Below are 24,154 nucleotides of genomic sequence, written 5' to 3'. Positions count from 1 at the left end.
ACCTGACCCTGTGCTCCACCCGGGGGCCCGGGAGTGCACTGGTCAGTGACAGATGAGCACGAAGCAGGTCCCACTCTGGGGAGGCATGGGTCCAGAGAGAATAAAAACCACAGAGGATTATATGGCGACAAGGCAAGGAAAGAGAGGAACAGAGTGGGAGAACTGAGGATGGAGCTATACTGATACCTGGGGAGGGGCGAGAAGAGGGAAGGCTTCCCGGAGGCAGTGTCATTTAGCACTTAGAGGCTAGATAGGTACTTGTCAGGTTTAAAAAAAATTGCAGAGCAAGGCACTGCCAGTAGAGGAAACAGCATATATGAAGACACAGAGTCCTGCTGGCAGCTGGGGAACAGTGAACTGGGGGAGTGTCGTGGGAGGGACAAGGCGGGAGAGGCACCAGGTGAACAGAAGGGGTTTCTGACGGGTCTGGCAGGCTGGGCTCCAGTCCAAGGGCTCCATCCTGTCTGGAGCTCCAAGCACACATGTGGGGGAGGCTCTGGCATCGCTGACACCCTGCTCAGGCCTGCTGGCTGCCCCAACAACATCAGTGAGGCCCAACTGCAAGAGTCACAGCTCCGTAAGAGCCACCAACCCCACAACTCAACCCTATAGTGCTGACTGATCTGGGAAACCAGGTGTCACTGGCTGGGACAGGAAGTGATCCCGTCCTGGCTCTGGGCTCCATCCCCACAGACAAGTGGGGGAAAAGCGGGCTCTCCATCCAACGGCCCCCGCACTGTCCCCAGGCGACACAGGTGGCTCCAGCTGCCCAATGGGGATGGAGATGGGGACCAAGGAGAGGAGCAGTGCAGGTGGTTGGAGTAGCATGGCTCATGCAGGAAGCACTGAGAACTGTGCCACTGCTGGTTGTCCTAGGACTCACGGGGCCAACGGCAGCGTGCCACCAGAGAGGTCACAGCATCGTGGGCAACGCTGCAGGTGGAACATCGAGCCTCTCTCCCTGCCCTTCCCCCAATGTGCCGTGCTTGCACCAACCTTGAGGTCCCTCTGCTCAGACAGCCCTTTCATGGGTACAGACGTCACCTCTGTGGGGAGTCCTTTCTGGGCCACCTGCTCAAACAAGGTGCCCAGCCTCTTCTACCTGGACCCACAGCCCCACAGGTCACCGCTGCACCCCCAGACTGAGGACAGAGCAGGTGCCAAGTACTCTCTGAGGATGGACTGAACCACCAGTGAGGCCATGTGACATGAGGTGTGTAAGAGGTGGAGTTAGGTGCTGTCACCCTCAGGGCTCTGGCAGGAAGTAGAGTGTCCTTAAATTGGGTAGCCAAGGAGGGTCTAGCAAAGGGGCAGTGGGGTGTACAGAAATCTACACAAGCGGCCCCCTGGGCTGGCCAGGGGAACCGGATAGGGAGTGCCAGGGGGAGAGGGGATGTGGGCTTCGGTGGGAGTGTCAGCTAGGCCGCGGCAGCCTGGCAGGAGGGGGGCGGTAAATACCTGACCCGCTCTCCTCCTGTCCCCTCTTTCCTGCCAGGCCTCCCTACACCCTGACCGGAAGCCAAAGGGCATGGGGGCCACCGATGCTGTGCACACGGGCTGCCTCCTGGCGCGCTGGCCCAATGGCCCGTCCTCTCGAGGGCAGTTACCCCGGCAGCCCACCATTCTTACCGTGGAAGTGCTCGGCCGTCTTCCTCCGCAGGGTCTGCAGGGTCACCTCGGAGTCAGCCCACTCCAGGACCAGCCTCCGGCCGTACAAGTGAGTGCTGTGACACAGGGCATTGAAGGCTCTCTGGGGCAGCAGGACGAGAGATAAAACACAGTGCGTTAGCCAAGACCTACCTGCGGGCACTCCATTCTGCCCTCCCACCTGCCAGCACTGCAGACCCCAAGGCCACCACTGGCTCCCGTGACACCTGCTCTCTGGCGAGGGTGTGTGAGCCCTTGGGCACATCTAATTAGTAGGTTATTTTCCCAGGGAGGAGAGAGCAGCAAGTGACGGTGTAGTTAATATGGCCGCCGCCTGGGCCTGTCACTGGGGTCTCTTTCCCGCAGCTCATCCTGTCTGGGAAGGGTGACCCCCCTGACGGGCTCCCCTCCACCTGGCTGTCTGGGGCAGTGCCATGTGGGGAACCGAGCCTTGCCTGGCCACTGGATGACAACCGTGCAGGCACCTCATGTCCCCTTGGAGGCTCTGTTCCTTGTTGGCCCTGGGGATTGCGTCCCCCATCTCTCTCTGCTGCCCCAGGCAGAGCTGCCCTCCGCCTCCTCTCTGGTCCCTGCCTTCCCAGCCACCAGCTCCTACACCAGCAGCTTGGGTCCTGCCCCGGCCCTGCCCTCGCGCAGTCTCAGCTCCGCCCACCTCCACTCTGCCTGCTTCTCTCCTCTTCGTTTTCGTTTTCTTTTTTTTTTTTTTCATTTTTCTGAAGCTGGAAACAGGGAGAGACAGTCAGACAGACTCCCGCATGCGCCCGACCGGGATCCACCCGGCACGCCCACCAGGGGCGATGCTCTGCCCACCAGGGGGCGATGCTCTGCCCATCCTGGGCGTTGCCATGTTGCGACCAGAGCCACTCTAGCGCCTGAGGCAGAGGCCATAGAGCCATCCCCAGCGCCCGGGCCATCTCTGCTCCAATGGAGCCTTGGCTGCGGGAGGGGAAGAGAGAGACAGAGAGGAAAGCGCGGCGGAGGGGTGGAGAAGCAAATGGCGCTTCTCCTGTGTGCCCTGGCCGGGAATCGAACCCGGGTCCTCCGCACGCTAGGCCGATGCTCTACCGCTGAGCCAACCGGCCAGGGCCGTTTTCGTTTTCTAACAGCTTTATTAAGATATAATTCACATGCCATTCCAGCCACCCATCTGAAGTGGTCCAGTCACCCTTCACTGGTCTTTAGTACAGCCACAGTTGCACAGCCACCAAGCACCACAACCAACTTTAGAACGTTGTTATCCTCGCCATCCCCCAAAGAAACTCGGTACTCATCAGCGGTCACTCACCACCCCCCGAACCCCCAGGGAGCACGCATCCACTGTCCCTGTGATTTGCCTACTCTGGACCCTTCATATGAATGGAATCACATAGAATGGCGAGCTCCCTGCTGCACACCACTAGGTCTCAAGTGCAATGGCTGGACAGTGGCTCTTCGTGAACCATTCCTGTGGTACACAGTGGCCACTGCATGTTGTGGTCAAGAGCCTGGACTCCACCTGCACTTCCTTAGCTTCAGGGCCTTGGGCAGGTTGAATGAATCTCCCTGGACTCAGTTTCCGCATCTATAAAATGGGAATGTTGATGGTACTCCAACCCAAGAGGTCTAGGGAAGGTGAAAAGGAGTGACATGAACAGTGCCTAGAAGAGCGGGGTGCAGACAGTCGGCACGCAGCAGAGGCAGGTCCTCACTGCCGTGTTGCCAGGGCGGACCCATGACCTGTGCAGCGTCCCTCTCTCTGCAGGGGTCAGGCAGGTGTTGGGTGTGAAGGGGCTCGTCCTGGTGTCCGTCAGCACTGGAGACCCAGTGGCTACCTTGGTGCTGCCTCTGGGTTGCAGGTGGCAGCGTCAGCTATGGAAGGAGGGCTGTGGGCAGGTCCCCCTTCTCTTGCTTCTTGGATGCTCCCAGGAGGCAGCGTAGAACCAGGAGGGTTCTGGATTGGAACCAACCCAACTGTGGCCCTCAACTGCAGTGTGACTGTTATTAGAGGTTGGACTGTGTCCCCCCAAAGGAAAATACGTGGACATCTTAGCCGCCGGTACCTCAGGATGTGAGCTTATTTGGAAACGGGGTCTTTGCAGATGTGGTTGGGTAAATAAAGGTGAGGACATGCTGGAACAGGGTGGGCCCTTAATCCAATGACTAGTGTCCTCACCAGGACAGCCTCTGGAGTGATAATACATCTACAAGCCAAGGAGCGCTGGCTGCGGCCAGAAGCCAGGAGAGAGGCGTGGAACAGAGTCCCTTGGAAGGAATCGACCCTGCTGACACCTTAACTTTGAACTTGTGGCCTCCGGAATTGTGAGGCCAGAATACTTCTGTTATTTTAAGCACCCCCAGTCTGTGATGATTCGTTATGGCAGCCTAGGAAAACAACATTGAACAGAGGTGAGCCAGTCGCCCCACTCAGAGCCTCGGTTTCCTCATCTGTAAAATGGGGCTTATATACAAGTCCTGATGGTGGCACATGCAGTCGCTATTCAATAACAATTGAGTTGGCACAAAGCACGCATGGGAGGTGGGTGGGACATGCGTTTTTAAATTCAGACATGGCCAGATTGAAGAGATGCTTTGTTCTTGCTGTGTTTTTCTGAGAAGGGTCAGGTGCAGGAAACTTTCTCCCCCTATCCACCCCTCCTGCTTTTTTTTTAACTTTAATTTAAAAAAACTCTCTGACTGCCAGCAGAGGCTCTGCATTTCTTTTTTTTCCACACGGATATAAAAATGCATCTGGACTCTGAGCCGAAATGGCCCATTCAGAGCTTTACGACACATGCGTTCTCAGCTGGCGAGGCAGGGAAACAGCCTGATCCGGGCAACTGGGGTTTTAAGATGGGGGAGAGATTGGTCGGGAGTCTGGTGCAGCGGGTATTCCATCCCGGTGCCGGGGTCCCTGAGGAGCTGCGGTCCTGGGGACACAGTCGGGTGGGGGGCAGCCAACAGGCTGCATCTGGTGGAAGCCAAGCCCAAACTTAAAGAGTAAAATAACAGAGCCTGGGAGGGGCGCCCAGCAAATACCCCAAATAAAGCCACTCTGACTCCAGCTGTCGTATTTCTGATTCTCTCCTACACCTGGAAATCCAGTCTCCGTCATACACACACTCTGGAGAGGTCCCCATTCCCTGCAGGAGTCACTGAAAGTTCCCTCTTGGCCTCCCTCTGATGTAACCCCTTGCACAATTCCCACCGCCTTCTCTTTGCTAGGGCTTTTCACTCTAAGAGGTGAGGCGGGACAGCCGTTAAGGTTGGGGGCTCTAGACCTGAACCACTTTGGTTCAAATCACTGCTCTGCCACTTATAAGCTGTGTGCTCTTGGGCAAGCTGCTTAACCTCTCTGAGTCTCAGTTTCCTCCTGTGTAAAAGGAGGCAGCAAAGAATGGATGGGAGGAGTCAAAGTTGCAGCACTGCCTGGCACAATCTGAGTCTCACCGAACACTGGCTGCTGCTGCTGCTGTTGTTGTTGTTGTTATTATTATTATTATTATTAAGTGTGCCCTGCACTTCCCATTATCACCCTAAAGAGCAGGAACAATGGCAGGCAGAACACAAAAGCCCTTTTGTATTTGAGGTTTGCGCACCATACGCGGTCCTCTAGAAATAGTGAGGTTATTACCTTTCCTAGTTGTAGTCCCCTCGGGTTAGTGTGAAATCAGGTTGTGGTCCCAAGCACCCATTGCCTAGGTGGTGGCTATGTGGTGGCCTCAAACTGTCACAGGCAGCGAGGACAGCAATTCGGGGCTAAAATTGGCTTTGGGTAATCCAGAGCAACTGCATTTCATTAAAAGAGCCTAATGAGAGTTTGCTATATTTGAGGCACCCGAGGAGGTGGGGGCCGGGGGCTGGTGGTAAGGAGACACAGCCCCAGGCCTCAGGGGACTTTCGGCAGGTACAGGGAAACACAATGTGGTCCATGGAAGGTTCCAGGCACAACAGGGGTAAAGTGCAGCCGGGCCCCTGGCCGGAGGTCCACTGGCATCTTCTTCCTTGGTCTCTGTGCCTACACTCACCTCCTGAGAGCCACACCACCTTCTCCCCAGAGGGAGAGCTAGAAACCTCGGCTCCAGGCATGGCGCACCTCTACTGAATCAGCCTTGGGACCGTGTTCATCTCGGGGTGCCCGTGGTCAGTGCAGGGCTGGGTGTCCCGACAGAGGAAGTGGACAGTCAGATGTCCACAGCCCTTTGTGTTTCTCCAAATCCTATTTCTGCTGCCTGGTTTCCTCCCTTGCAGTCCGAGCCTCTTCTTATCATAGGTAATGGATGACCTGGGTCCTGCAGAACTCTAAGCACATGACCTCAGCCTGTGCATGAGGACAGACATCACCCTCCCATTTCAACAATGGGAAAACAGAGGCACTAGCCAAGGTCTGTGCAGCGGTCAGCTTCCCTCTTGGCTTCCCCTTTCAGCCTCTATGCGCCCCGTTGCCGGGGCTTTGGGGTACTGTCCCAGCTAGCTTACTGGAGAGCACCTCCCTGGGTCCTGTACACCTGTCTGCCACACCTGCTTGCGTGCCAGTCTCCTCAGCTCGACCATGACCTCAGAGGGAAAGCCTCAATCCTTGCTACCAGTGTCTGCTCAGTGAATGTTCTCAGAGCAAACTGGAGTCCCTTCACTGCGGGTCTCCCGACTGGGAGGGGCTGCTAGGTTGGTCCCCGGCAGGGACAGGACCACATCGCGTCCCTGACTGTCCGCATGAGTGCAACTCACTGCCTTTGCTTAGGATGAGACCTGATACATCCACAGACTTGGGTCTGACACATGAAGAAGAGAGACCAGCACCCATGACCCTAGGACCCCACAGGATGGAAACACACACTTATGCCACTAGGACACGACAGACCACCAAATCCTCAGCTGGGCCGCCACAGGGGCCTGAGATGCAGAAGGGCACCCTACTGGTCCATTCACATGGCAAAGAGGAGACCGCCTTGGTCTCTGGGGCCACGCCCTACTCTCAGCTGACGGCTCAGGGCTGGTGGCTCCTGCTCCTGCTCCCACTACCCGTTCCTGCACTCTTGGAGCTGACTCCTATGGACTACAACACTGTGGCTCCCTGGCCCCAGGTCTCTGTTCAGGGTAAGCAAGTGGGAGGCGCCAGGGGGGACTGAAGGGCAGAAGGAGAGGGCTGGGACGTGTCCTGCCTTGCTCCCTTCCACCAGGGCTAGGGCCCCTTCCTGGCAGCTCCAGCCTCCCCCTTCCCACCAAGCATCCCTTTTAATGGGTGGGGATCGCTCCAGTGTCTCTGGTCCTGGGGCTTTCACCACCCCAGTGAGACCAAGCCCTACTTACTCCCCCGTATATTTCTCTGCATTTGAACCATCTGGGGGGTCAGTTCTGTTTCCTGACCCAGATGGCTGCCTGAAGTCTCTGCCTCGACTTGGGGCAGATGGACTTATCACTCCAGACAGCAGGGCTCAGGCCTGGGTCCTGGCCCTGCTCAGCAAATCTGAGGCTGACAGGGCTGCTTGGAGCTTCCCGCTGGGTCCAGAGCTGCCCCCTCATCTGGTTCTCTGGCCTGGCTGTCCCAGAATCACCTCTTCAGTCTCTGACCTGAGCCACCAACTAGGACACCGCAAGTCCTAGCCTCAGCTGCCTTGCCCGTGTTCGCTGGGAAGGAAATCTGCGGAGGTGGGGGTGGGGGTAGGGTGGGTGGGGAGGGGACGGCAGCACTGGCTGACCGTGACCAGACCTGGCGGCCACCTTTTCAGAGCAAGGATGGCCCTGGAAGGCTGCCAGCGTGGTGCGGGGCCTGGCCTTCCCACAATGCTCCCTGGAGACAGGCCTCCTCCTCCTCCTCCTCCTCCTCCTCCTCCTCCTCTTCCTCCTCCTTCTCCGGGAACAAAGCCCGTTGGATGCCCTTGGCGGGGCACCTGTCCTGAGGGCCAAGGCTCTGGGCAGAGCCAAGGACAGGCCTCCTGTCCTTCTAAGTCCCAGGTGCCCTCTCAGCCCCACCCGCTCGGTGTCTCGCAGCCGGGAAGGGCTGCCTTTGTCAGCAGCCGTCAAACCCACCTAAACACGGACTCTGACAACGTGTCCCCCACCATCTGTGCCCCTACTGCCTGAAGTAAGCGGGACCTGAGCAGGCCAAGAATGACCGCATGTGCCCGGGGGCACTGGGACTGAGCGAAGGGAGCAGGAGCGCCAGGCTGGGCTCCTTCTCTGCCAACGTGGGAAAACCGGGGCCTGGGACTCCTGGAGGGGGGCCTGCTGCCGCGGGATGCTCTGTGTCATCTCTCCGCGGGCAACATCCTGTGCTCTAAGGGACAGTTCCCTTTCCTCCCTGTCCCCACACTCCCGGAGTCGCACACAAGCTCTCAGCAGGTCCTGCAGCTGCTTCTGGCCCCTGGGGGGGGGGGGGGCGGCGGAGCTGGAAAGAAGCTGGGTCCTGGAATAAGCAGGCTCTTTGCACAATACTGGGCAATCCTGACTGAGGGTCCCCCCTTAGCACCCTGCCCCATTCCCTGTTATGATACCGTGCAGCAGAGAGCAGGTTTCTGAGAAACACCAGGGTCCCATTTCCAGGCTGGCGTGCCTAAACTCTTTCAGATAAGTAGCTGTCTCTTCCATTCAGTCAGTTATGCGTCCACCCACCCACCCTCTCAGCTCAATCCAATTCAACTGGAAGACCTACTGTGAGCCAAAGACCAAAATAGGGGACATGAAAGGGACACACCACCTCTGACCTCTGGGGGAGATAAAAGAGCCATGAGAAGAGGGCCAGTCCCAGGAAGCCAAGGGTCAGAAGCAACAAGGTGATGGCGGTGTGGGCTGGCAGTGGGCTGGTGACGGCCACGCCCCACGGTGGGGCAGGAAGCAGGCTCGTTACCTTTCCTTTGTACTTGTGCTGACTGCCTGATACACCTGAGAGCAGGACACTCGAACCCAGGGGCAGGGCTGCTGCTACTGGTGGTGACGGGTGTGCATTCACCTTCTTGTCTGAGGGTGGTGGCTTGGCATGACCTGGGTTCCCAGCCCACCAATGTGCTGGTGAGCCCGAGGCTCAGAATTCGAACACATTTTCTTTTTATTCCTGGACTCTGATGACAGGAGCTACGCAAAACCCAGGCAGGAGTGCACACACCTCACACACACACCTGATCAGAGCAGAGGGGACAAAACCTCGAGTCCTGAACTTGCTTCCCATGAATGTTTTGGGAGACAAAGAACAACCAAAACCCAGGCTTCAACCACAGTACCTCCGGCCCACAGGGCCCAGAGCCCTCGGCCGCCTCCACTTCTCCGGAGCTGGTGCCACGACCTGTGTCAGGCCCTTACACACATCATTCCGTTCTATGTTCATGATCGCTGCAAGGGGCACTGATATTGTTTCCTGTTATACAGATGAGTGACCTGGAGTTTGGGGACACGAAGACCCTCATTCACGGTCATGCAGCTAGAGAGACAGGCCTGACTCCACGGGCCATGCTGTGCTGCTAACCACTGCACGGCTCTGCCTACCCCGTGCATGGGCTGCCCAGGGATGACACGCCCCATGGATGCCTCGTTCCCATGGGCCGTGTCCTCTTCAGACCCTGGCTGCTCCCCACAGGCCCCTGTGGGGGCTGCTCTCTATTCCCTCCTTGCACTGAATTAAGCAAACGTGTGCTGCATGCTCATCACGGATGATCTGCTGGGACCACGGTTGACCGTGCACGTCACGCGGCGGCCCAGCACAGCTTAGGCAGCTCTGTCTGGCTGGCAGCTCATCGCCGCCTCATCCCACCACACGCCTCGTTTCGGTGGAAGCTGCAAGGGGAAGGCCATGGGCACGGAGAGGCCTAATGGGAGCCCCTCCAGGATGCCCAGTGTCAACTCCACTGGGGCGGGCCCAGCCCTGTGTCCACACCGCTCCCCGTGCCCCTCCCCCGGCAGTGTGCAAAAGTGAGAAAGGAAGAAGGTGACATTAACTGGTGAAACCGTACAATTAAAGCTGTGGCTGTTTACCACAGTGAGAACAGCTTTGCCTGCCAATGCCGACCGCCATCACATCTCCCTACTGCCGGCTCCCCCCAAGTGTTTATTTAAGCCAACACATTGCTCTGCTAATTGGATAACATTCCATGTGAAAATAGACCTTTTAAAGCAACAGCAGCGGCGGCAAATAAAAACAGCTGCAACTGCAAAAGTACAAAGCGGTGGGCTGGGGTAGGGGGAATTAAAGGCGCACACGTGGGAAAGGAGACATTCTGGTGTCCGGGCTGCCAGTCTGCTCTTAGCACTTCTTCCCTTCCATGCCGCCCTCCTTCCCTTCCATGCTGCCTGATGAAGCAGGAGGAGGTCGTGGCTTCTCAGTGGAATTCCAGTGGCTGTGGCTATTGGCAGTCTCCTGGCCAATGGGGATGGGCACACCTGGGTGGGAACCCCAGGTCACATGCCCAGGTGGGATGCCACTGCAGGAACGCCCACACTTCCTCTGGGGGCCTGATAAGCTGCTTTCACACTGGGCTTGTTCCCCAGGGATGTTTTAAGAAACAGCCTCCTGGTCTTCGTCCAGAAGGCTGCTAATTGGCGAGTCCTTTCCACTTGGGAGCTGGCGGGGTTGGGTGAAAGGGACTGGGTATGCTGGGATGAGGAGGGGCTGGGTGAGCTGGGACGAGGAGGGGCTGGGACAGAGGGGCTGGCTGTGCTGGGACGAGGAGGGGCTGGGACAGAGGGGCTGGGTGAGCTGGGACGAGGAGGGGCTGGGACAGAGGGGCTGGCTGTGCTGGGACGAGGAGGGGCTGGGACAGAGGGGCTGGGTGAGCTGGGACGAGGAGGGGCTGGGACAGAGGGGCTGGGTGAGCTGGGACGAGGAGGGGCTGGGACAGAGGGGCTGGGTGAGCTGGGATGAGGAGGGGCTGGCCCTTTATTTCAGTGGATAAATGGGTGAAGGGAGGGAGGAGGTCCCACATACATGGGCTTTGGAGTCAGACCGACACAGCTGCTTTCCCCACTCTGCCTGGCACCGGCCATATGAACCTGACTTCGTCACTTCAAACTTCAGTTTTCACATTTGTCATATGTTTTCCTACCTCCTACCTCCTAGACTCCTTGAGGAATTAAAAGTGACATATGCAGATCTGGCTTTTAGGAGGTGACAGTTTTTATCAAGGCCAAGATGCTGCCCTTCCAGAAAGATCTTCAGGGCCTCAGGGACCACGCGGCTGGTGCTCGGCACCTGAGTGCAGACAGACCAGGGCACCCGGAAGACCACTGCAGTCGGGATGCGCTTGGGTCCTTGACTTCCTGCCTGCCCTCGTCAGCCTTTGTCCCCCCTACTTCTCTCCACCTCGTGGGGGAATGTTCTTTGAAAGATACTGAGTCATCACACGTGGAGGTTTAGATAACACTGGTGCTCCCTGAGGGGGGCTGATAAAACGTCTTAGGCTGGGAGACTCCGCGGCTCGTGGAGCCTGTGCAGAGGCAGCGGCCAGGCCCCCATTTACCATCCCTGCTGCAGAGCCAGGATTGGGCCCCCTCAGTTCAGTGGGGTTCAGTTCAGTGGGGCACAGCTTAGCAAATGCTAGAAGTTTTGGGGAGGGACTTTTCCAAATCTCCTGCCCAGTTCCGGGGGGGGCCTGCAGGTTGGACTAGAAAACGCATATGGGGTGCACCTGTCACGTACAAAGCCCGCGCAGACAGCCGTGGGAGCCTCTGGCTATTGTACTCAGTTGCCTGGTTACTCTGAGCTCAACCACAACAGCCTCGGAGGCTTGTGCTAGGATTCTCTTCCCAGTTTGGGGGTGTGTGCTTGACCGTGGGTGCCTTGCCAGATAACAGGGTTCCTGATGCTGTGTGGAGTGGAACATGGGGCTCACGGAGAAAGGTCGAAGCCTCAGAACCTCTGAGGGTAGGGAGTGCAGATGACACCTGCCTGGGGCCTGGCCGGGCCGAATCCTTCTCTCCTCGGCCCGCCGGCAAAGTGGACGGACAGATACTGGGGAGAGGGCATTGCGCTAGGTTTAAGTCGGGGCACTGGCCCTGCGCGGACACCAGACTTACAGGGTGAAGGTCCTACAGTCAGTGTTTACCCCCTCCCTACATCTCTCCCTGAACACCTGCTCATCCTTTCCACCATTTCTTCCCCTTCTCCCCCGCTCTCATCTGAAGAGGCTCACAGCCCCAAGTTCAAGGGTGCGCTGAAGCCAAGAGTGACCGGCCACTGATGTTCACGGAGGGCACCATGACAGAAAAAAAGGAATCACGGAAGAGGGAGGTGAGTGGGCCAGGGTACCCTCGAGCCCAGGAAGGTCTCTTTTCTAGAGTGCTTCCAAAAAAGGATGGCTGCTTAGGGAAGCTTGCCCTGGGGACCCGGGGCTCACGGAGGCACCTCTCCTGGTCTTGGGAGTCCCACGCATTCCTTCTGCTAAGGCTTAAAAAAAAAAAGATCCTCGGGGGTTTTGCTCAATGTCTCCTTGCAGCATTGCTCACCCTCTTATAACTCACGCCCACCCTCGAGCTAACTAGATATTTACAATATTCACAATTCTATTCAGCAGCAGGCAGTGCACGCGGCTCCGTGGGTCAGTGGAGAGCGCTAAATGTTCCACTCGGAAGACAATGAAGTTCTTCAGACAGACAGGGAGAAGCAGTACCGCTTCTCCAGGAAGCAAAAAGAGCAAAGGGAGCTTTGCAGGAGAGAGGTGCTCCTCGAAGCTCAGGCTTCGTGGAAGGCGGGCTTGTGCGGGGGCGGCTGCAGAGGGGACTCGCACGTGGCGACCAGGAGGAGTCTCTGCTGGGCTGGCGGGCCAGAAAGCTTGGCCGCCGCCTCTTTGCAGCGAGGGGCTGTGGGTTGAGTCCTCACTTTCCTCGGTGCCCTTTCTCCTGGAGCCCTGACTTGGAGGGAGGGAAGGATGGAGGGGGAGGAGCCCCATCCATCAATCACCAGAAGCTGTACTGGGCTTTGGAAGTAACATCTGCAGCCTGGCCTCGGGTGGCATGTGGGCCATTTGGGCATTCACGCTGCCCTGTCCACCTGGGAACACCCCTCCAATTCTGATGACCGCGTCTCGGCAGTGGGGTGCATGAACTTTCAAGGTGGGGTGCCTATGCCTGGTCTAATCCTAGGGCCATGAGCCGTGTCTGTTCTAGAGAGAGGCCATGTGTGGAAAAATGGCTCCTTCCTCATCCCTTCTTTTCAGATCATCACCATCGTCTCCACTGTCACCGTCACCCCCATCACAGCTAACAGGCAGAGCTCACCGGGGCCAGCCCCTGTCCTGAGAGCATCACCTCATCCAAACCTCACAACGACTTGACGAGGAAAACCCTCCTGCCATTTCACAAGGGGCGAAAGGGAAGCACACAGAAAATAAGTCACTTGCCCGAGGTTGCACAGCAGGTAAGTAGCAGTACTAGGATTCATACACAGGCAGTCTGCCTTCAAAGTAACCGGTGGCCCTTACATGGGCCCTTCCTTCTTCTCTCTGCCTGTGGGTAAAGGGCCGGCCAGCTCTGCAGGGACCTGGGCCACTGGCAATGAGGAGGAAACAGTTCACCTGTGTGCCAGGGAAGGGACCAGGCTTCCATGTGCACCATCTGCCCTTACTCTGGGAGGTGGCACCTGTTACCATTCCCGTGTGACAGATGAGGAAACTGAGGCGCAAGGCTAGGGAAGCCGAGCTGCCAGTGGTCCCTGCCGGTGCTCTGACGCCTGTCCCCTGGCTGCTCTGAGCCGATGCCAGGGCCTGGTGCATGCAGTGGGCACTGCCCCATCCCTGCTGCCACTATGGGAGGCACGGGAAAGGCTGCCAGCCAAGAAGAAAGAGGAGCAGATGTCTGGACAGACGTGGCCACGTGTCGACAAAACAGGCACTTGAGCTCAAGACGCCGAGACAAAGGTGGCTGGCAAGGCTCCCTGAGGTCCCGGGCGTGCCCTAGCTGCCTGCGCGTGTTCCCAGGGCCCACAAAGGCCGCAGCTGTTTCCCTGAGACGTCACCTTCGGCCCCACCCACTGGGCTTCTGGCGGCGCCAACTTGCTAAAGGCGGATGGGTGTGATCCCAACAAACACTCTGCTCTTCCTGGGGGCAGACGGGTTCCCAGCCACTAGTGAGGCCTGCGCATGGCTTTCTGTGTCCCTGAGCAGAGATGAGACTGAGACAGGGGAGATGTTGCCCGAGGGCACAGGCTCATGGCGGGAGCCCATGAGGACAGACAACAGTGTCACTGCCACCTCCCTAGGTCGCCTGAGCTGGTCTTACGTGAGCAGTGACTGCTGACAAAGCCGGAACCCCTGTCAGCCTGTGTGCCGCGGCTGCTGCTGGGCTGGGCGATGACCAGGCAGCTCCCGTGTGAGAATGAAGCCCCGCATGCTCCCTATGCCCAGACCCAGAGGCTTTTCCGTGAGTCCAGGGAGCCGGGAGGAACCTGTGCACAGCAGCGCGGCCTGGGCTGCCCTCACCAGCTCCAGCTCTCCACAGAAGCCCCGGCCTCTAGTAGGAAGGATGAAGGGAAGGTGTGTCCCTGTGGGTCCCCACTTAGGTAGGTGCCTTGGAGTCTCCTTTTCAAGAGCCGTCCCTGGATGTCCTTGTGCGCTCTGCACAGCGTTTCCGTGCTGCCCAGCCTGGGGCTCATGGCCTAGGGGCTTTCTGTCTGACCTGTCACCCCCCACTTTGTATCCCGGGTCCCGGCAGATGTGATGTGGGGGAGCGAGGGGACACAGAACTGCCCCTTCCTCCAAACACAAAACCCAGGTCTTTTCTTCCAAGGATGTCATGAAAATTAGCTAGGTTTTGGGAGGGGTGCACAAAAAAAGGAGAAAGACCAAAAAGCTTTGCTGTCTCTCCTCTTAAAGGCCCAGAAAGGCAAGGCCAGCGGGGTGGGGGCCACGTCTCACCTTGGCGTCCTGCTTGGTGAGGAAGTCCACGAAGCCGAACCCTCTGTGCACGCCCGTCCCACTCATCTTCTTCGGCAAGCGGACGGTCTTCAGCTCCCCGAAGGTGCTGGGGACACAAGGCAAAAACGGGAGTTTCAGAACAGAGGTCTGCCAAGGGGGTGGGGGGAATGAGCAGGTGCGAGGTCCTGAAAAGTAATGTCTGGTTCCTCTCGAGGGGACGGCACACGCATCCTCCCCTGGCCCGTGGAGGTTTCCGGCCTCGTGCCCGTGTGGCTGGCTGGGGAGGGAGTGCTGCCTGTGTGCCCGCCGGGGCTGCCCACGTGGGGACGGCGGGGTCTCCCACCCTGAACACACCCCTGCGGCACAGCGGTGTGCTGAACAGGAGGACGAGTCCTTTCTCCCAGACCCAGACCCGAGGTGTACCTTCAGTGTAAGACGCCCCAATGACACATGGTGACTTGCTCCAAAGCCCACTCCCCCTCCCTCTGCACTCTGGTTTTGAGATCTGCTAGCCTAAGTCAGGCAAAGCCCTGGAGAAGGAAATGGCTTGGCTTCCCCCGACAGGGATCAAACAGGTAAACGGGGCTGGGACCACCCCTGGCGCCCCTCCCCTCCCCTCCCCCGCACAAACCTCAGAGAAATTCCCAGACAAAAGGATCAGGCCTCCCTTCTCTCCCACCCCTCGCACGCACCCCAACCCCATCCTAATGTCCATTTATCAAATATATACGTGCAAACTGCCGCCAGTAAATATTTAATGTGCCCAGCATCTGAGGAGAGGTATTATTTTATTTGAAAATCGCCACACACGTGCAGGCGCCTGGGCGCACACACACAGATGCACGATGGTCCAGGAGGCTTCAGGGCCAAATACTGATTGGGTAAGAAACACGGCAAAGGCCGTTTGCTCTCGCGGAATGATATAAGCTGAATCCAAGGCGTTAACCCGCAGCCCTGCCAGCATGACCAGGCATCTGCCAGCCCAATTTCTGAAGTCAGGACAGTGTGTAAATGCGGCATTATGAGTCCTCAAAATGAATCTGCACGTCTCCGCGGAGCTCTGCCCGCAGCCCGGCCCCCCTCCTGGCGCCTCTCTGAGCAGGCGACAGAAACCGACAGAAACTGGGCTGCTGTGACAAGGCCAGCCTCCCAGGGAGGGGAGGGGCTGGAGGGGACAGGCAGCGGAGCCCCGTCGCCGTCTCCCCGGCCTATGTGGAGGGGGCGGTGGGGGTCCCCAGAAGTCAGGCAGGTAGAGACAGGCAGGCAGGCAGGCGGTGTGACAGCAGAGGAGGCAGGCCTGCAAACCCTGCTTTCTTGTGCCACCTAAAGGCAGACGCATCCCACAACAGACACGCTGCCTCTTCCTCCGCGGAAGCCAGGGCTGGCCTTGGGCAGGGGAGGCAGGGGACAGCTGAGGCTTCTTGTACGTGCCTTCAGATAAATGGTCCCTTTTTGGTTCCGAGATCTTCAGTGAGCCACAGGGACCACAGGGACCGCGCATCGGATGGCCTTGAGGACCAGAGTCTGCGAGCACTGAGAACTGGTGTGAGCAGGCTGACTGGCACAGGGAGGCCCCAGCGAGACCTCCTACATGCCTGGACCACACTCAGTACTGGGTAGACACGGTCACAGACATCCTCTGGGTGTGCTGGTATCTGCCCACTCTCTACCCCGGCCCCAGGCTCCGGGCTCCTTCTGGCTCCAGCTTCACCATCGCTCACCCCAAACAGCCTGCACAAATCTGCGGTCGGCTGAGCTGGATGCCGCCTGCGGTCAGGGCACTGTGGTGTGGACGCCAGTGCAGCTCTCTGCCGTCCCCTGGGGTTGGAACTCTGCTCTGCCAGAGTGAAACCCACACTTGTCTTGTTCATCACAGGGCCTGCAGCAGGATGACCAGTGCCTGGATCAGTGGATGTCTGACAGTATTTTTGAAATGAACCAATGAGCAAACGGTAGCCTTAAAGGTAGACATGACCACTGGCGAGTTACACCTATACACAGCATGCCTTGATGAGAATTACCTGGGAACAGGCCATAGGCTCTATACAAACTGCACAGATGTTATTAGTTTTTCCACCTCCATTTTATAGATAAAGAAACTGAGGCTCAGGGAGGCAGCAGTCCTTGCTTGTAAATTGCAGGGCCAGAATGTGCATTTGGGAGTGTCTGAGGTTGACACAATGTTTCACCCCTTCAGTTACCTGGAGGGGACTGGCCACTTGCAGGAACGGGGTGGCTAAGAATGACCTGAGTGATCTCTGGGGTATCCAGTGGTTTGTCCAAGAGTCCAGGACAAGGAAGGCCAACTGAGTCCCAGTTCCTTCCACTGCGCGTGTGCAAACCTGCCTCTGTCCCCAGGGCCTACAAGTCTGTCTCTTGATGTTCTCAATGGCCGCTGCCCATATTTCTTCTTTGCCCTCTCTAATTTTTTGTGCGCCAGCCTGTGTGTGTGTGTGTGTGTGTGAGAGAGAGAGAGAGAGAGAGAGAGAAAGTGAGTGAGGGGGGGGGGAAGGGGGTAGGGGAGAGCTGGGAGGAAAGAGGTTAATTCCTCCCTCTCTGCAGCACACTGCAAGCAGGGGATGCTCTGTGCATGGTAAGCAGCTGAGGGTCCGGAGAAAGGCGAGGAAAATAATTAAAAGGTGGAAGAAAAAGCTGATGAGGAGAGGCTGAAGGAGCCCTGCTCACGTGGCCCGGGGTAGTGCATCTGAAAGCTCGGCAGGGGGAGCTGTGATGGAGGGGTACCATGGACCCATGGGGGCTGTGGCAGGATCAGAGAACTGGGATCCTGTCCCCGGCAGCCGGGGCGCTGAGGTAGGGGGTCACAGGCCCTGCCTGGGGTTTCCAGCCTGATATCTGCAGGGCCAATGAAATGCTGTGTCCGAAGGCCCTAGTGCTCCCCAGATCCCATTATACTTCAGGGGGTCGGGGAGACAGTGATGGGGACCCCTTCTGTCTGAGGAGAGCACGAGAGCAAGCTGGGTGTATGGGGAAGCTGGTTAGATCTTAGAGGGAACTTCCCGATGCTGAGAAGTGCTGAGACCTGAAGTCCCCAACATTGCTGCCATCACCCTGGGTGCCAGTGACCGAGCGTCTGGGGTGGGCTAGGGTTTTTAAAGATATTGTTTCCAGGTGCAATGCTGGGGGGGGGAGTAGTGGAACTGCCTCTGCTTTTTCAGATGAGAAATCTAAGGGCCAGAGAGGTGACATGACCTGTTCCAGTGCCACAACCTGGGACTCAGACTCAGAGGATTCCCTCCCGGCTCGAGAACAATGTGGGGAAGTGGTGAGCTTTGGTTTCTATTATAACCGTGTGGGATAATATAAGGCTGATACTAATAATCTCAGAGAGATAGTAAAAGAGAATTAAAATAGAAGAAAAAAAAAAGATGGGGGATAAAAAAAAAAAAAGATCGATCCAGTACCTTTAGCTCCTTGGAGATAAGCGATATATAAATACCAGCCATTATTAAGGTTCTTATCTGACAGCGAAGCCCACGGAGCCATTTTTAAGAGAGGCTTTGGAAGGGAGTTGTGCATGAACCCTAGTCTCCCGGGGGCCAGGGCCTGCCACCGGGGTGAGGTGGGGAAGGGCCACCTGGGCCCAGAGAGGGAGGAAAGTCACAGGGCACCCAGGAGCTCCTCCCTGAGCCTAGACCCTGCCGCCTGGGGAAGGAGACACTATACTCCCCACTGTGTAGATAATAGAAACCACAAAATAGCAATTACTGTATCAGAAGCTGTGAATAAAAGGGACATACTGGGCTTTTAAACATGGCCCTCCTCCCCTCCCCCACCACGCTCACACTTCAGTAACGAACTCACACCTCACTTTTCCAATTATTTCATTCACCTCGGGTTCACCAATTACTCCCCCACGCTGCGGCCCGCCCCCTCAGCCACGCCGAGCGCGCATGACTGGTGGCGGGTTGGTGGGTTTTCGACAACTGGAGTTTTGTTGTCACGTTTCTAATTTCTTTCGAGGTGTGTGCGGGCAGGAGGGGGTGGGGGAGATGGAAGGGGGCACCGAGGTGTTGAGCCAGGCAAGCCAATTACGCCCAGCCCTCATAAACAAGCCTGGGCATGCAGTGTTTGCACACAGGCCTGAATGCAGACCCGATCTGTGTGTGGGGCCTGCACGCCTGTGCGGGCTTCCTCCCTCGGGGTGCGCTGTGCACCCCCTGACCAGGCGCCTGCCACTGCCCCGGATGGCGACTGCTTGGGGTCTCTGGCTCTGCTACCAAAAGAGGGACGAATCATCCTCTCTCCTCAACCACAGTGATGAGACCAGGGGAAGGAAGTGAGAGGGAGGGTGAGAGAGAGACAGAGAGAACCCCCCAGAAAGGCCGAGCCTGACGATTCCATGGCGGCTCTGTTGCCTGTGTTTGGGGGCATCATGGGCAGGAGAGGAGGGCGCCCTAACCCTCCAGCCCCTGTGCTGACACCACGTGGGGGTCGGGCACACCCTGAGGAGCCAGAGCTGCGCTACCCCCGGGACTCAGTCCTGATCACTCTCCTCCTGTTTAGATCAGGGAAAGCAGCATGAACCCAGAAGTGCCGCGTCACGTGGGGGAGTCTGCAGCCGCAACTTCTCCCCACCTGCGCTCAAGGCATGGCCAAGGGACAAAAAAAAAAAAAAAAGCAGCTTCCTCCCAAGGGACCCACAATAGGAAGAACAGTGTGATTGGTCTGCACGAGATGAAGGGGAGGTTTTGTGATCAGAATAAACTGCAGGCTTCTTTCTGTTCCTTGTCGGAGTAAGAAAAAAGGGCCAAGTCTCTTGGCATTAAAAAACCAATCAAGTGTACCACGATATGTGAACACACACACACAACATAAAACTGAGGCTCAAAGAAGTCATGTAATTTCTCCAAGGTCACTCAGCAAGTCCTGACCCAGCACAGGGGTGAAGCGAGCCGGCCAAGGTCCCACAGGTGGAAATGAGCTGGGCTGGGCGGTTTGTCCCTGAGCCTGCGCAAGGTGCTGGGTGGGAGTCAACTGTGTGCCAGATGTCAGCCTTGTTCTCAGGGCACCCTCACCTGGGGGAAGAGGTGGCAGGCTGGCAGGCAGGCAGTGGGCCCCCCTCTGCCCCAGAGACATACAAGGACTTTGGGATAAACTCCTGAGCACAGGCTACCATCAAGGGTTTCTGATGTGCGAGCACTCCACCTCCCCCGTGCCCACTATCCTCACAGAGGGCCCACCGGTGAACCTAAGGGCCCACGGAATAGGGTGAATGGGCACGGCGGGTTGGCAGCAGCTTTGCCCCATCTCATGTCCTCCGTTCTTTACAGAGCAGCCATGTGGAAGGGCCCCAGCTGAGGCAAGGTAGAGAGACAGGCCCACAGCACACCCAGAGACCAAGCCACGCCTCGATCTGTGACAGCTGACTTCTGCAGTGGAAGGAGGCTCGGAAACAGGACCCGCTGCCCCAACTTCCCACTTCCGTGATGCGACCCCACAGGGCCGGCAGCCTCGCCCGAGCCTCCCACCTCACAAGCAGGGGAACACAGGCCAATCCAACCATACAGGCTTTCCTCCTGACCCGGGAGCCCCTGAATTGGTCTGCCTCAGGGCCTCTGACCTCGCCCTTCCTGTAAGCTGGAACTCTCCTTCCCTAGACATTCCCGTGATCGATTCCATGACATGCAACCTCAGCTCCAGTGTCCCTTTCTCAGAGACCCCCCTGTGGCCACTGTACTTAGTGACACTTCTTGACCCCAGCTCCGCTGGCCAATCTGTTGTGTCGGTCTGAGACGACTTGTTTCCTTATCTGTCCTCCCGCCCTGTTCTGGAGGCAGAAAGAGCAATCTGAGATGGCAGAGGCTCCCAGCATCCATAGAACCTGGAACGGTGCCTAGCACATAAGAAACGCTCTAATCATTCACTTGATCGTGCAGTCTGCATTTACTGAGCCCCTAAATGCTGGGTCCCTAGTCTTCACACGAATCATCCCATACAACACACATGTGATAGTGGCAGCAGTCACGCTCAGGGACAGAACAGCCCGTCTGTTTCTGTCCTTCTGTCGTGAGGACAGTCTTTTAGTTACAACAACCACAAGTTACCATGGGAAAGTTTGTCAGAGTAAGAAAAAAGACCCCAGGGGTCTATGCTCCTCCCAAAGTGCCCACATCTGTCCCTACAATGGCAGCACACAAGTGACAGCCAGCAAAAAGGGGCTGACTCAGTGATTAACCAAAGGACGGTGGCTGGTCAACAAGGGTCACTATCATGCCCTGTGGGCAGAGAGAAAAGATATGGTTCCTTGCAGACAACCCTGGCCAAGGTGCAGGCATGGGTGTGTGTGTGTGTGTGTGGGGGGGGTCTCAGTGCGGTTTGACCTGCAGGGGCTGTTTTCACTCCCCCAGAAGGTCAGACTGGTGAGTGTGTATCAAGCCCCGCATGGGGCCCACACTGAGCCAGGTGATGGCTCTGGGGGCCGTTTAATGGAGTCGTGGTTACGCGTGGGGTCTCTTCCCCTTTTGTTCCCTCTCGCTCTCCTTTTAAAGAGTGCCTTTTAGATGGAACTTTTCCAAGAGCTCACCGCTCATTACGGAGAGGACTGGGTGTGGAAAGGTTACCTTGCCACCATCAGCGCAACGCTTTTTCTTTTTGCCTCTCGAAGGCTGAAAAATGGCCTGGTTTCCAAGAAAGTGAGAAGTGCGGAGGACAGCGTTTAGCTGTTCTCAATAGCCTTTCACGGGGTCCTTTCCAGGCAAGCGTGACCTCTCGTTTTCTAGATGACGGATCCCGAGGACAAGCAGTTAAATGGTATCTCTGAATCAGAGTCAGGCCCACGTTCCAGGAACCCACGCACTCTCCTGAGAGGCCCTAGTGGAGGGGCCGCGGCTTGGGAGATGCAAGATCCTGGTTGAGCTGTTTCCAGGCTGAGCGGATGGCGGGGGGTGGGGGTGGGGGGAGGAGAGAGAGGGAGATGGATAGGTGGATGGATAGATGGATGGGTGGATGGATGGATGGATGGATAGATAGGGAGAGGTGTGACACACCGAGACGTGCAGAGCCAGGTCAACGGAAGGGACAGGATGCGGGCCCCCACCTCAAAGACCCCGGGGCAGACAGATGATGGAAGGGAGCAAGAGCACTGGGGCAGATGGCAGAAACGCTCCAGCTCTGTGTGACCCCTGGGCCAGCAGCATCAGGGTTGCTTGCCCGGAGCTTGTCAGAAATGCAGACTCAGCCTACCCTGTCTGACTCTGAAGCCGGGGTGGAGTGGGGCGGGGGCAATCCAGGCATCCGCCTGGGGCTGAGGAGCACTGCTCCGCCAGAGGGCGCAGGGGCAGGTGCGCGGAGGAGGGAGAGCGAGACGACTGTTCCTCAAAGTCATCTGGCCATTGGACCCCTCCTCCCCCAAACAAGAAAACCTGGTAAGAGTCTCTTAGGACATGGTACTCCATGAAACACAGTTGGCAAAGACAATCTGGGGAAGAAAAAAGGAGGAAGGCAGCCAACACGGATGGTCAGAGCACACACAGTAAGTCGGGGAACCTCTGACTCTCTGGGGATTCTGCAGGGGGGACCTGCCACAGAACTCCAGTCTGACAGTAGGGGGCCAAGTCACAGCATCACCAAAAGACCCGGAGTCTGGAGTCTGACCTGGGTTCAGACCCCGGCCTTGTGCCGCACGCCACCTTTCTGAGGCTCAGCTCTGCCACCTGTACAATAGAAACACTCCCCTCCCCATACAAAACGGCCGACGGTGTGGGTCCCGGCACCTTTCTGGAACAAGGAAATGAGCGTTGTTAGGAATGCCCACATACGTCCACTAGAAGGTTCGGTACTGGTGCCAGCCAAGCAGGTGGCGCCCCCCAGCCCTTACGCTGTTTCAGGTGGAAGCTGAGGAGGGGCAGACTGCTGGACCCCTGGGGCTTCCGGCCACCAGCTGAGATAAGAGGGCCAGATGTGACTTGGTAATTCTTGGAGCCTTGGAAAAAAAAAAAAAAAGAAAGAAAACCAGTCCTCCATTTTACCCGCATGTCCTACTAGTTTTACAAGATAATTGAAGAAACTGTCCCCAAGGAGGCATCCCTCAGCCAGACCTCTGTCCTTCCTTGGGCTGAGCAAGCCCGTCGGAACAGCTTGCGTCCCTCTGCCTTTCAGACGGAGACGCAACCTCCGGCCTGGGGCCGACGTTCTGGTCAGTTCCACGTCTCCGCTGGAGCCAGTTAATGACACACACACGGACACTCTCCTCACTTTGTCCCCCTCTGGTCTTCAGCGGCTTCAAGTACAGCTAATCCCATTACAAGAAAATAAAGTGGATAATTCAGGCTAATGAAATCGTTACAAGCATGTGGCCAGCCAGAGGTGGACATTCAGAACCAATTTAACACCCTTTCGGTGGTGTTATCCTCAGTACAGGAAATGTTTGAGAGAAGGAAGGAAAAAATTAAAAAGAAAGAAAGAGCCAGCCTCTCTCTCGTTCACTTAAATCTGATTAAAGAATTAACCGGCTACCTATCTTGCTTATTGCTGTCAACTCTGCTGTGCCCGCTGTCTCCACGGACACTCAGGAAACATGAAAGACGTGGAGAAGACCCAGGGAGTCACCAGCTATGGTTAGACTGGTGTCTACTCGATGCTTTTTGCTTTGGCCGTGTCTGTGGCCACTCTGAGGAGGATCACTAAGAGGTGAACCCCTGAGCCCCCATGTACCTCCAAGTCCAGAAACATGACAGTGGGTTGACCCCTCCGTCCCTGGAGTCTCTAGACAGGAGAAGGTGGGGTAAACTTCCATGCAAAATAGAGCTGGCAGCTGGATACCATCTCAGGGTAGGCCTGGGTGCTGCGAGGGCACCCTTTGCCACTGACTCATACCCCCTCGTGCCACCTGCTGCCAGGTGACAGGCCTCCTGAGAAGACTCAGCTCCTCAGCACCTGCAACCCCACTTCAGTGACCACTGCCCAGCCCCATCTCCTGCACGCACAGGGGCTGTCACCCTCAGGGCCTGAAGGAGGACTGCGCATCCCGAATCCAGACTCTCTCCACTGGATTCACGCCTCATGGCCTGTCCTAACTCCCTGCCAGTCCTCCAAGGACCCGAACCTCCTGACTGGGGAATGTGGAGATCGGGATAAGGAAGATGAGAAGCGCAATCTTACTAGTATGGACAGAACTTCTGCGGAGTTCATAGGGTTTTGCGGGGATGTTAAGAGGCACATGTGGGTAGGTAGACAGTTCCAGCCAAGGGAGATTAGGAAACTCCAGGATGGTGGCCCCTGGTACAAGTGCCAAGTGGCACCCCATGATCACCAACGCCACCTCCTCCTTACTGATCAGTAGAACACCTCTTGGGAGACTTGAGGCTGACTGCGTGGCAGCTGGCGGCTGTCACCAGTGCACACGCCTATGTCACGGACTCCGGCCCTGCCTTCTGACCTCTCTGGAGAAGCACAAGGTAATGCCTCAACATCCACACATGTCTATGTGGTGTCCTGGCAGCCTTCTCTCTGGGAGCAGGGTAAGATGGTGGCAGGAATCCTTTTGGGAGCATAAATGGGATGTGAGCCAAGGCCAGCCCCAAGGGACTGAGGACAGCGACTCAGGGAACAGGGGGCTCAGAGCAAAGCAGATTATGGGCCACCAGTGCCAAGTGGGCCCTGCGGCCAGCCACGCTCTGGATGAGCGGAGTGATAACAGTCATCTAGAATCAGAA

The 24,154-nt window shown here is 57.2% G+C and overlaps 1 protein-coding gene across 2 annotated transcripts in view; it reads right to left on the bottom strand.

The window, feature by feature from the left end:
- Positions 1–24,154, bottom strand: part of RBM19 (RNA binding motif protein 19) — a 129,142-nt gene that overhangs the window by 29,753 nt on the left and 75,235 nt on the right. For both annotated transcript variants that reach the window (XM_066260500.1, XM_066260501.1), the window contains exons 22-23: positions 14,481–14,586; positions 1,630–1,750 (exon numbers count right to left, since the gene is read on the bottom strand). In XM_066260500.1, coding sequence (XP_066116597.1) covers positions 1,630–1,750; positions 14,481–14,586 — 227 coding nt within the window. The remainder of the gene's footprint in view (positions 1–1,629; positions 1,751–14,480; positions 14,587–24,154) is intronic.

This window comes from Saccopteryx bilineata, chromosome 2 (assembly GCF_036850765.1).
Source record: "Saccopteryx bilineata isolate mSacBil1 chromosome 2, mSacBil1_pri_phased_curated, whole genome shotgun sequence".
NCBI classification, from domain to species: Eukaryota; Metazoa; Chordata; class Mammalia; order Chiroptera; family Emballonuridae; genus Saccopteryx; species Saccopteryx bilineata.
The sequence above is the reverse complement of the archived record's forward strand: the minus strand, read 5'-3'. Positions and strand labels throughout refer to the sequence as shown.